This window comes from Gadus chalcogrammus, chromosome 16, assembly GCF_026213295.1.
Source record: "Gadus chalcogrammus isolate NIFS_2021 chromosome 16, NIFS_Gcha_1.0, whole genome shotgun sequence".
Taxonomy (NCBI): domain Eukaryota; kingdom Metazoa; phylum Chordata; class Actinopteri; order Gadiformes; family Gadidae; genus Gadus; species Gadus chalcogrammus.
In genome coordinates this window covers 15,312,537-15,326,409 of record NC_079427.1, presented here as the reverse complement: position 1 = coordinate 15,326,409, position 13,873 = coordinate 15,312,537, and the positions used below count along the sequence as shown (strand labels likewise).

General features: G+C 45.1%; 1 protein-coding gene across 1 annotated transcript in view; it reads left to right on the top strand.

Moving 5' to 3' along the window:
* LOC130406319 (cGMP-inhibited 3',5'-cyclic phosphodiesterase 3A-like) overlaps window positions 1-13,873 on the top strand; it is a 40,107-nt gene that overhangs the window by 10,638 nt on the left and 15,596 nt on the right. The window contains exon 2 of the mRNA XM_056611821.1: window positions 13,150-13,410. Coding sequence (XP_056467796.1) covers window positions 13,150-13,410 — 261 coding nt within the window. The remainder of the gene's footprint in view (window positions 1-13,149; window positions 13,411-13,873) is intronic.

The window sequence follows — 13,873 nt, the reverse complement described above, 5'->3', positions numbered from 1 at the left end:
CTCCACTTACCCTTCTCTATGGCCCAGCAGTTTGCACCGACAGCTGTGTCTCTTTATCGAGGTTGACAGACAGATACGTAAACAGGCTTACGATGCCCCGTGTTTGGGTTTTATTGCCTATTAGTGTGATATTTCAACTCGGAGGATTTTCCTGAAGCTAACAATGCAGTTGGTGTGAAGACTTGTGTGTTTATTTTGGACAGCTGCAGTCGTAGTCTCTTGCTTTACTTAAATTTCCTTATTTGATTATTTTTCACACCGTTTCACCTTTATCGTTCAACGCACATTACACTGGATTTTAGTCATGGTTCGAGGGAAAATAGAAAGAAAGCTTCTGAATCAGAGTTGCGGACGAGTGTTTATGAGCACAACTTGTAATGTTAGCAGTAGATATAACTTGAAATCGTCCGATATACCCAAAACTATTTTATGAAATTATTTGGGGAGTTTGTCTCAAAGCTGCGGTGTGAGGGAGGAGGAAGATCCATGACGATTGTTGAAATGTCATTGTTTTCCACGATAAAACCAAAACAATTGCAAACAAGCTCACAATCCGGATGTTAATACAAACAGAGCAGCGTGTCCAGATATATCCTCGGCTATTCAGGTCAGCCCAGCGCATCTGCTCATGGGTGGCCCCGTCTGCCTATCTATCTATCTATCTATAGCTCTATCACTATTGCTATCATCAATGTTCCCTCACATCTCTCTCCCTCTCCTCATTTGCTTCCCCTGTCCCTCTCATCTTTCTGTCTCTCACTCTCTCATCTCTCTCTCTCTCTCTCTCTCTCTCTCCCCCTCTCTCTCTCTCTCTCTCTCTCTCTCTCTCTCTCTCTCTCTCTCTCTCTCTCTCTCTCTCTCTCTCTCTCTCTCTTCAGCCAACTTCCTCAGTCTACTTTTCATAGGACAAATGCTAAAGGCGGATGCAGTGTCCTCAGCTGCCGTCACTCACTGTGTTATGTAAGATGTAGGCTGATTGTTTGTGCGTGCGCACGTGTTCTTTGGGCACATGTGTACACTTTGTGTGTGAGTCCTTATTCGCCCCCCCCACCTCTCCCCAATTAAATGAATAGACAAAATCCTCCCCTGACCCAACCAGGACAATCTCTGGGTTGGTTATTGTACTCCAGTTCAGAAATTAGAAAGTAAAACATTTCACATCTGTTTTTTTCTTTTGTAGTTGTGATTTTACAGAATTGCCCCTCTACAATTTGCATGCATTCAAAGTGACCTTGCACACAGCGTGGTCAAAAACATCCATGTATAACAAACGGTCAACAGCCAAACAAGCCATTCTATTATATCAAGGTTACAGGTTACAAGTTGACATCTTCAACAAACTCAGGCAGTTCAGAACAGTTCAGAACAGTTCAGAACAGATATATATACAATTCATATATATATATATGAAAAATTTTATGAATCACAATGTTAAGAATTTCAATGTTTTGAATCACAATGTTAAGAATCTCAATGTTCTGAATGTTCTGAGCAACATATTATTGACATTTTCATCGTACACATTATTTTTAGGATTAGGGTTACGGCTATTATCTTCATCTATCACATTCTTTCTCCCTCTTACACCCACACGCACGCACACACACACACACACACATGCACAACTCAAAGCAAACAAAGAGATCTGACTGGTGGCAGATTAACGTCAGTGTGGCTGTGTTTATTTTCGTCAACACGCCTTCCTCTCAGTACCACCACACCAACGACACGCTGGCTTCAGAAACTGTGCTCACCGTGTCAGGTGATCACAAACGCTGGCAGAGAACAATAACGATCTCAAAGAGACTGCGTGTGTGTGTCCTTCCGAATTTTTGAAATATCCCAAGTAACAACAAACATTGCAGTTGCTGTACTGCGCTATCACTATTGCTATCATCACTGTGTTTTCCTCAGTTCTCTTCTCTCTCCCTCTCCTCATTTGCTATCCCTTGTCCCGCTCATCTTTTGGTCTCTCTCTCTCTCTCTCTCTCTCTCTCTCTCTCTCTCTCTCTCTCTCTCTCTCTCTCTCTGTCTCTGTCTCTGTCTCTGTCGCTCACGCTCACGCTCACGCTCTCGCTCGCTCTCTCTCTCTGTCTCTCTCTCAATGTGGCGAGTCTTCTTGTCGTCATGAAAACACCAAAGGATGGAGGCAAACCAAGAAATCCAATGATCTGTAAATAGTCTTTACATTTTTCCTTTCCCTGAAAGAGTAGCTCACGATGTTGTTTGCTGAAAGGCTGCAGCGGCGGTGAATGCAGGTGGTGACTTTAGGAGCGGCACTATAACCTGACTTGTGTATTATACAATATCCCTTGGCACACATAAAGGGTCGTTTTTGTATTCGGGTCATAGTTATAAGCAATGCCTTGGAATTGGACACCAGAGCATTGCCTATAGGTAGCCACTGGGCTTAGTTACCGTAAGGGGGCTTATGGCGCTTGTCATATTGCATTCTATTTGGGTCACGGAGATAAACACACACAAATAGATACTCACGTATGCACACACCGAGCGGCACGCACGCACGCAGACACACACACGCACGCACGCACACACACACACACACACACACACACACACACACACACACACACACACACACACACACACACACACACACACACACACACACACACACACACACACACACACACACACATACACACATACACACACAGCAGTCAGCAGACACATGGGCAGGAGTACACATGGATACACATATAAAGACCTTCAAACAGATGCACACTGACCAACTCACACACACTCACCCACACACACACACGCAACATTGGCTGTCTTTACGGTTCCTTGAGGCTCGAGGCAGCTTGTGGTAATGTCAGCATGTTCTTCTCCATCATTCAGCGTCTTCACCACAGCGGCTCAATGTCTCTCTCTCTCTCTCTCTCTCTCTCTCTCTTTCTCTTTCTCTTTCTCTTTCTTTTTCTCTCTCTCTCTCTCCCGCTCCTCCTCTCGACCATTTCCCACAATGGCACTCTCTCTCTCTCCCAACTCTCTGTGGCCCTCTCTCCTTCCCGTCCTCTCTTTCTATGTGTCTCTCTCTCTCTGTCGGACCCCCTTCAGCCTCATGGTGAAGTCAGGAGACTGTTATTGGATGAGGGTTCTGTGCTATATAGTGCTGGGCGACAGTAGCCTTAAGCTAGCCTCCTCTTCCCTGTTCATACTGGGAACCCCCTCACACAAACACCTCTCGCCCACCGTTGAGTGTGTGTGAGTGGGGTTTAACTAGTCTGTACTCACACACTCACACATTTGTGTTGGGGATGACTATATAGTTACTGGGCTGTTGATCCCTCCTTTTGACGCGCGCTTTGGTAGTTTGGTTCTTATGGGCTTTAAAGAGCATGAGTACAATGGTGTGTTTCATTGATCCATGGCAGTTACGTTTGTTTCACCGCAGTGAGGTTGCAGGCTTGTTCTGTCATCATACGATACAGTCAGAGGAACATGTGAGAGAGGGAAACAGATGAAAAAAAAGAGGCACACACACACACACACACACACGCAAACGTACAAACCCCCCCCCCCCACACACACACACACATACAGAGAGAGCACTCAGCAGCTCATTATGCAGGAGTGCTAAATGGAATAGGGATGTTTGGACAGGGAGCCCCCCCGGGCTTAACCCAGAATGCTGCGGCCACAACCAAGCCAGCCCTGCCGTCAATCAGGAGGCTGAGCGCGCTCATCAAGAGGGGTGGATGGAGCCAGAGATGTGTGGTCGTTGGTTTGATCCCATCTGTTTGTGTGCTTGTGTGTGTGTGTGTGTGTGTGTGTGGGTGTGAGTGGGGGTGTGTTGCGAGGGCGTGTGTGCAGTGCACGTCATCCTTACAGTGAGATTTGCCATGCAATTCTAAACATACAGGATGAAAGAAATGTTGTACTTGCACAATAATGCTTTGTTTCCATTATTAATGACATAAACGACTCTCACATCAAACAAGGTAGTAACACAGCCGAGAAAAGTTTGCACGTGCAAACTTCTGCATCCTTTTGTGTTTTTCTACACACGTCCTCCGCATACACACCCGAACTCTCACACAAATGCTCACACACAAATGTACCTAAACGCACTCACACACACGCACACACACATTACCTATACCTTACTCTAATTTCTGAAAGAGGGACGTGAGTTGATGGACTCAATAAGCTTCATCGGTCTTGTTGTATGCCTTTCCCCATAGCCTCCCCCCTTCATGCCCTGATATGGAACAGCTAGCGTTGATGGCTCCCACTAACTGGGTTCTGAGTGATGATGATGGTGATGAGGTTGTGCACACGTTGGTGTGTGTGCACTGGGTGATTCATCAGCATCCTATCGCAGTCGTCTAATCCCACCCCTGCCCCTCTCTTTCTCGTTCTCTAGCTCTCTTGACAGTCAAACATACACACAAACAAACACACACGCTGACTCACAGGCGCAAACAAAAACTGTTCACAAAAATGTCAACGTATGAACAGACGCACACGATCCACTGCCACATTATGTTGCAAATGAAAGTGGGTTGTGCTCATGAATCATCGGCTAATAGGATGGCATACGGCTGTTGCTGTATCCATCTGTTGTTCTGCACTGTTGTTTACTCGATTGGTGTGTGTGTTTGTGTGCTCATTTGTGTGCTTGCACGTGTGTGTGTGTGTGTGTGCCTATGTGCCCGTGATTATGTGTGCGGGCGCAGTGCCATTCATGTGTGTGTGTGTGTGTGTGTGTGTGTGTGTGTGTGTGTGTGTGTGTGTGTGTGTGTGTGTGTGTGTGTGTGTGTGTGTGTGTGTGTGTGTGTGTGTGTGTGTGTGTGTGTGTGTGTGTGTGTGTATCTATGAGTGTCTAGCTCTCTGTCTTGCCCCCCACAGCTTGGGGTTAGTCTGAACAGCTGCTGGCCTGCAGGGTTCTCCCTCACTGGAGCGTTTGAGTCGTGACGGACATTGGAGCCAGCATGGCGTTCCTCGTCGTGCTTCCCGACCCAATAAAGGGAGGTAGATGATAGGGACTCTCTGACCCTTTACAGGCTATCGGTGTTACGGTGGAGGGTCCTTAGCACTCTCTAGGTCAGGGGTGGTACTACTTAATTGTGATCCAGGTTTTTAGCGGACCATCTCAAATGCAAACGGTGAACAATAGATGAAAGGACATGACGTGGCAGAGTAAAGAGTGCCAGCGCCCCCTTTAAACACAACTATTACTGCAAGAAGGCCAGTGTTAGAATGTCTCAATAAATAGTCTGGAACGCTGCTTATACTCCCAGTGTGTTTACTTAGCAAGCATAAATGAACACTGAACATCAGTGGAGAAAATTGGAAGGGATGCAAACTGATACTATTTATTAATAATAAAAAGCTATCATACTATATTTACTTTTTATATTCATTCATATGAATTTATATTTGTTGTTTGTTGTTATAATATATTTATTTGTAATGATACGTTTCTTATTCATCTTCTTTTCTATTATTGAAAGGGAGAGTAACGCCTGCAGTACTCTCCCCTACTCTCAGTGGTACTCACACCACAGGCTTATAACTAAAGTGAAGTGACCCTTAGATGAACGTGTGCATTTGTGAAGAATTAGATGTGATGTGCACCCATTTACATTGTGTGTGTGTCTGTGTGTGTGTCTGTGTCTCTGTGTGTGTGGGGGGTGTCTGTGTGTGTCTGTGTCTTCTGTGTTTCACAAAGTATTTGGACGGGATATTAATCTCATCTCTAGAGTATACCGTCTTGTGTCCTGACACATAGAGCATTTAACTGTAACCATGCATATGAAGACACACAGGCTACTTTCATGTGATGCGCAGAGCTCCATTAGTTGCATCATTATTTGATTAAGTAATAACAGTTGGAATATATAATAGAATATATGTGTATTTTGTTTACTTGGTTCAGTGTAAACTAGGGGTGTGCCAAATAATCGTCATGACGATGCATCGCGATTCTAATTTTCACGATCTACTGCATCGATTGTTGACGCCAAGAATCGATTATTAATTTAAAAAAATGAATAATAAAAAAAAAAAAAATTTTTTTTTTTTTTTTTTTATATAGTTTTATAAAGCCTATTCACTTTTTGTGGCATCAGTTTGTCCTCTTATGTTTATGAAATGATATTGTTGTTATAATGGCAGCTACTTCCAAAAGGGGAAATGTTTGAATGTTTTCATTTCATTGGTTTAAAGGACCACTGAGGCCATGTAAACGGCACTGATTATCCTTATTTTGTTATTTTAAGTTTTATAGATCCTTAGCACTTCTTGTCAGTGTATCCAGTAATAGTCGTTTCAATAAATACAGCTATGTATGAATTGAGTTGCTTTGAGTTATCAATTGAACACACTATCCAGATCATACACAGCCAGTCAGCCACTGGTAATGGCTTAATTTTTTTTTAACAGTGTTCAGTGAAAATTCGCAATGCATCGCAATGCATCGCAATAATTCAAGTATCGCGATGCATCGTGATATAATCGCATCGTGGCATGTGAATCGTGATACGAATCGAATCGTGACTTCTTTGGCAATACCCACCCCTAGTGTAAACCAACTCCTTTGAACACAACGCTGATACACAATTGAACAGATGCCGAACGCACAATGATGTTCAGCAAGAGGATGGAAATCAAGCATGTTGAACACCAGTGATAACTCCATTTGAAAGCGCATGGGGGGCCCCTCACAATACTTTGGCCCTTCACGTCACACTGGCCCCTCATGACACTGAGGGCCCCTCACAACACTCTGGTCCCTCACAACACTCGGGCCCCTCACATCACTCTGACCCCTCATGACACTCTGAGGGCCCCTCACAACACTCTGGCCCCTCACGTCACACTGGCCCCTCATGACACTGAGGGCCCCTTACAACACCCTACGATATGCAGATCAGCCCTGCAGTGTGCGGGGCAATGTGCTCTTCCTTCCTCCTCCTCCTCCTCCTCCTCCTCCTCCTCCTCCTCCTCCTCCTCCTCCTCCTCCTCCTCCTCCTCCTCCTCCTCCTCCTCCTCCTCCTCCTCCTCTTCATCATCAGCAGCAGAGCATGCCTTCCCGTTTCTATTTTTAGCCGGATGGAGGAGAGGCCGGGAGGCCGGGGAGGCAGAGCAGGCAGAGTGAAGGGAGGCTTGAACATTTAGTACAGCTGAAAAGGTGAGGATACAGTGTCCCAGCAGAGAGCATCAGACCTGGCCCCCAGAGGACTTTGAAGCCCCCTTTCCCCCAGAACCTCCAGAAGATTTGCAAGTCAGAATAGGATTACAGAAAAGCTGCCCTGTTCCCTCAGGTCAGCCGGCTCAAAGGAAGACTGAAGCGGGAATAGTCAACTTTTGTTTTTGTGTGTTTGTGTGTGTGTGTGTGTGTGTGTGTGTGTGTGTGTGTGTGTGTGTGTGTGTGTGTGTGTGTGTGTGTGTGTGTGTGTGTGTGTGTGTGTGTGTGTGTGTGTGTGTGTGTGGTTTGTCTTTTTATATTCAAAGCCTTTAAAGGCTTAGCAAACGCTGTTAAACAATTGCCTCATCCGACGTGATTCAGCTTTTATCCTGCGATGACAGCTCAGAGCTGATCAAACCTAAGCATGATTTTGATGCACAAACTTATCCTTCAGCACTAATGGATTACGTTTTAACATGTGTAGTTCAATGTGTTTCAAAAATTCGGGTCTTTTAGAGATAAAATAAGAACTGTTGTGTTTTCGTAACCTGAGAACGAGCCCTTTATATCTACATAGGGAGAGGGCTCTCTTCCATAGTGGGCCGACATGTGTCTACGGTAGCTGGGAAGGGACCAATGCATTTTAATTCAATAAAAAATGTGTGTGAGGAGTTCTAGGAAGGAGGGGGGCGTGTTTTCTCCATGGCTACGACCTACTTGTTAGCAAGTGTTCAGGTCATTGATGCGTCGACTGCTATGGAGATGACTGATCAATACATATAGCAGATAGCGATAATTATAGGTTTATGAATGTAGTTCACCACTATGGATGCAATAAGAGACTATGTTGAGACACGGAAAGAGGCTATTACCTACGAAATGTCCTGCAGCAGTCACATATCGACCTTGGTGCGATTAGAATTAATGTTGCATGAAAAATATTAAAACCACACATTCAATGTAAAAGGGCCTTTTCTTGAAGCACTTCAGAGGGGGTTGCCAGCTGGTTTCCGACTGCCACCTCATCGCTAGTTGCTTTTACATTTTATGCACTGGACCCTATGAAGATTTCTATTGTAAAGGAATAAATAAGTATTAAAGTAATATATGTAATACATTTGAATCAACATTCAACTTTATTACAAAAAAGTGATACATAAAAAATATGAATTCTCGGCTCATTATCAAGCAACAATGCAACTATGGCTTCTTCTTCAACTCTTTTAAAGGGGCTAGTATTGTGCAAGCATTTCCTGTTGTGGGTAGTGCTTCTCTGATAATTGACATAACTCACCGTGGGTTGTCATGCATCACTGGCGATTACAGGAAGAAGTCCTCAGCGAGTGGGCGTACGTACACCGTCTCTCCAATAGAGCTGCTATCCGCAACTGTTTTATGGGCTGGAGAGGGAGGGAGAGAGAGAAAGAGAGATAAAGAGAGAGAGAGGGAGAGGGAGAGAGGGGGGGGCGGTATTCATTATCATAGTATACATATTCGGCCTGTGTGTCAGTGGACAAGAAGAAGAAAAAACAGAGAGAAACAGAGAGGGTGATAGAGAGACACAGAGAAAGGGAGGGGGTAAAAGAGAGAAAGAGCGAGAGGAGGAGGGAGATAGCCAGGTTGTGTGACAAGTGTTGACCTCTTATACCAAGGAGAGCATCTGGCAGGGAGTGGGTTAAAATAGCCTGTTTATTATGTATAGATATATTATAAAACTACAGAGATACACATAGATATTTCGAAATATCCGTTGGAATCTGGATGATCATACCTAGGCTGGGTTTGGAGTCATTGTTTCAGTTTGATGCTAAAACATGCACAGGAGACACACAGAGAGCCACATGGGAGGGCAGCAGGACTCCACACATCCTCCAAAGCAGGTTCGGTATTTGTGGCGTTGGACTTTTTTCTACCATTTGTCTGTATGTGCGTATTTGTTTATGTACATGTGCTTGTAAGGCTTTTGTTTCTGTGTGTGTGTGTGTGTGTGTGTGTGTGTGTGTGTGTGTGTGTGTGTGTGTGTGTGTGTGTGTGTGTGTGTGTGTGTGTGTGTGTGTGTGTGTGTGTGTGTGTGTGTGTGTGTTTGTCACGTTTGGTAAGAGAGAGAGAGAGAAAGAGAATAGAACCGCTATAATGGGTGATGACGTGGGGATTCAGGTGGGACTTCTTACTGCGGTCTAAATGGAGACTCTTTGCTGATTAATAGGACATTAATGAGTCCCTTCTAATTTCAGTTCTGAGCTGGAACACTTGAGGAACCGCCATGATCCCTGAGAGCATCTTGGGAGGCTGGTTCTCGGGGAGAGCGCCGTTCTACTATCTACAGCCTTTATTTATAATTCACTGAACCCAACGGACAAAAAACGTCAATATAAATGTATTGATCCGTCGTTGGCCCGCACACACCTTTTATTTAATCATGTTTAAAATACCGAGTGAAATAGATACATGATTATATTTGCATTGCTTCTACGGAACAGTGTGGTTCGCTGGTTCTACGCCTTGATGCCATCTTTAGTATACGTGTTATGGGTGTGAAGTATTCCTGGTTTACCTTCGGGACCTCCAATCCTATTTTATGACCATCCATCCCTGCACTTAAAGGTCCCGCTGACCAAAGCAACAGAGATGTTTCTGTGGCTTCTTAGAATGTTGTTGGGTTGTTGTTATTTTGGGACATCAATGGATGTCTTCAGGGTTATGTTGTTATGTAGGAGTCTAGCATTCAGTAAGGGGAAGGTAGGGTAGGTAGGTAGGGTAGGGCTGAACGATCTATCGTTTTCGACCGAAAATCGCGATCTCAAGCATTACGATTTTGGGATCGTCAAAGCTGCAGGTTTTTTTTTTGTTGTTGTTTTTTAATATTTTACAAAAGTGCAATTATTTTGATGCTGATGAGCCATTGAAGCAAGTTTACTTAAGAAAGAGGGCTCCCTTTTTATTTGACTTTTTTGGTTGTTGTTTCTTAGGTACTTGAATAAACAGTCTTGCATTTGAAATCTGTTGCCAGCAGTTTTCATTATTGCATTACCTTAATGGAATTCATTGGTTATATTAATTTATACTGTAACTTGATTTAAAGAAAATAAATCGTGGTTGAAATCGAAACCGCAATCTCTACCTGAAAAATCTAAATTTCAATTTTTTCTTAAAATCGTTCAGCCCTAGGAAGAGGATAGCCTCTGAACTCAGGACAGACTATTATTTGGAACCTGAGAGAATAGTCACAGAAAAATATCTTGAGTTACACGAACACCGTGGCTCATGGACAGCATAGTTCACATCACTCGAACACAGCCTTTGTCCTCATTAATGGCACAGGGGTTTACGTATCTATTTTTGGGATGAGGATTGTTACAACATGCTGCTTCCAGGCCAGTAGGGCAGCAACATAGTATATGTACAGTTGTTTAACAGATTGCAGAGAAGCTCAACCTGCCCGCTATTGTTAACAACTCTCTCTTACACCTGACTACCTCCTGCCCGCCTCTGGACCCAGCTCTCTCTCTCTCTCTCTCTCTCTCTCTCTCTCTCTCTCTCTCTGTCACTGTCACTGTCACTGTCACTGTCACTGTCACTGTCACTGTCTCTGTCTCTGTCTCTGTCTCTGTCTCTGTCTCTGTCTCTGTCTCTGTCTCTGTCTCTTTGTCTCTCTGTCGCTCTCTCTGTCGCTCTCTCTGTCGCTCTCTCTGTCGCTCTAAGAGTTGTGTTGCTGTACGATGCATTTGGAAAGAGATGGAAAATGTAACTATTGGAACTGCATGAAAAACAACCATTGTTTACCCAGCATTCATTTCCACCCTGCAACTCTGTGTGTGTGTGTGTATGTGTGTGTGTGTGTGTGTGTGTGTGTGTGTGTGTGTGTGTGAGTATGTGTGTTTTTGTGTGTGTGGGTGTGTGTGTGTGTGTGAGTGCATGCATGTGTGTGTGTGTGTGTGTGTTTGTTTGAGTTGTTTGAGTTCTGTGTGTGTGTCTGTGTGTTATTTTCTAAATAACAATCTCAGCTGCTTTCTAAGTGTTATTTGTACTAATTTGTAAATATATACAAACAAACGTTTATGTTTTCCAACAATTTCGATTACGCTTAAGCTTTGGTTTACGATTGTTGATCATCAAAGGTCAACACTTATTTAACAAATCATCTTGTGCATGTAGCAGATAATGAGAAGAGCCAATCATAAAATGTGCACAAAACGTACACATACGCAAACCCGCACACATACGCACCGCACCAACCCTTCCCACCCACATACACAAACACACACCCGCTCACACACAAAAAAACACATCTTCATCCTCCCTCTTTCTCCTCTCTATCTATCAAGCTGTCTCTCTCCCTCCTCTCTCTCTAACTAGCCACCTATCTCCTTCTATGTCCCTCGCCCATGGGCTCTCTGTCTGACATCAGCTGAGTGGAGTCCATTACTGCCAGGTAATGGCTGAATGTCACTATGGCAGGATGTCATAAAGCTGTGGAGTGGCCAAATGGGTTTTGTTCAGGTTCAGGTGACACTCCTACTAATACACACACACACACACACACACAAACACACAGATTCACACACACCCACCCACGAATAAACAAGCAGATGCACGTGGGTTTGCGCAAACAGATGCAGAGCCCGTTTTTCCAGGAAGCGTCTGATGATCATGTGCAGCCTCAATGTGTTTGGAGTACTCGTCTACGACGTGTTAATCGCTCATCTGCAGGCGCTGTTTACATACGGAGAGGTTGCAGGGGTCCAAACACACCTCGTCATTTCCAAACAGTGTGTTGTGTCTTTGTGAAGAAGGACAGCCTCTTTTTTTCATTGAATCCTCTATTTATATAAAGTTGAGTTTCTTGAAAGTCGCTCAAACGTGTGATACAAAACGTTCTTGCCTGCCTTCGTCCTTAGCTAAAAATATCATTGTTTTATCTAATTCATGAGTGTGCCAGTCTGTCCGTTTTGTCAACTCATCTCAAATGTTCCATGATGGCGGACGCTTTCCCGCTCACACATTACTTACACTGTCATGTCAGCTCGAATCTAACACCACAAACATTCGTCAATGTTTTTTTCCCGGGGAAAGGGTCGCCCTCACACTGTTGGGTAGGTGAAGACTGAGATGCTTCGGCCTTCAAGAAAACAAGGAAGAGGAAACTAGGAACAAGGGGGGAAACAGTATATTGTCGTTGCACTGTCATCCATTGTAGCCGCAGGGGGGCACACAGATGGTAAATTGATGGGTTCTGAGTGCAGTGGTCATGTGATCTCCCTCTGCTCACTGAGTTGGCTCAGTGGGGTGGTGGGGGGGGGAGGCAGGGTAGGGTGAAACCGAGGAAAGGAGAGGGGGAAGGGAAGGAGCAGAGGAAGGAACAGTAGTAGCAGACTGTTGACATGTCTAACCCGCAGTCTTTCTAGCGAGTAGCTAAAGTGCACCTAGGCCCTAGCGTCGCTGTCTGAATCAGTGTCTTGGGATTGTGCGCGCCCACACGCACATATACACACACCCACCACACACAGATACACACACGCGCACAATTGCCAACCCCCCAATACTAAAGCTGAAACTTTCTTATCACAACATTTGTAGAACACCCTTTTTTTTCTGTGCTTGTGCTCTTTTAAAGGTTGATACATTCCCAGGGAAGTTTTTTATGATTAAAAAACACATAAACAGAGGAACACACACACACAAACTACTCCCTCGTCCAACACTAAAAAAATAGTACATTTAGCAAAAAAATATTATGTTTGAGAAAGCACTGCTTCATGCCTGCTGTTCACCATCTACTACGGATTAGAAAAGTGTGACCAGGTTCTCTTTGACCCATTCTAGCCTCTGACCGCCCATCTCAATGACTCCCTCTCTCTCTCTCTCTCTCTCTCTCTCTCTCTCTCTCTCTCTCTCTCTCTCTCTCTCTCTCTCTCTCTCTCTCTCTCTCTCTCTCTCTCTCTCTCTCTCTCTCTCTCTCTCTCTCTCTCTCTCTCTCTCTCTCTCTCCACCAGTGGTCGGGGGCGAGCGTGGCGGTGGACTTGGCGGTGATGGGCGAGGCCCAGGGGCTCATCTCCGACATGCTGGCCGACCCCTCCCTCGCCCCCAACACCTGCAGCTCCCTGAAGGCCGTCAGCACCCTCCTCAGCACCCAGTTCTCCCTGCGGCCGCTGCACCGGCCCCGCTTCCCCACCGACCCGCACCTCTGCTCCGACACCGAGGAGGGGGGCGGGGGAGGAGGCGGTGGGAGGGTGGAGAAGCTGGCCCTCCCCAAGGTAAGAGGTCCTGGGTGGCGTTGTAGACCCTGTTCACAAAGGGGTCCTCGTGGGACTAGTCACAAACATCCGGTTTTAGATTAATAATGTTGAGCCTGATGGCAGACGAGCTGAGATCTGAGTGACCGTCCTCTCTCTCTCTCTCTCTCTCTCTCTCTCTCTCTGACTTCGTATTTGTCGTCATGTCGCAAAAAAAGGTTTCAAATCAACACCGTGGAGACTGGCCACTATAGAAATACATTGCCCACAATCCCCTTCTGAAAACGTCATCTATTTGCGCAAATACGTTTCTCACATATCTTACAATACAATATCTCAGAATCCAAATAGAAAACAAGGTGTAGCTCCGCCCCTTTGGGTTCTGGATTCTGCCTGAGGCTCGGTGCCGTCTCCCCCCAGAAGTTCTGCTATCACAAAGTAGGACTTCTGGATCTCGTAACACTAATTACAGGTCTGCCCCTTT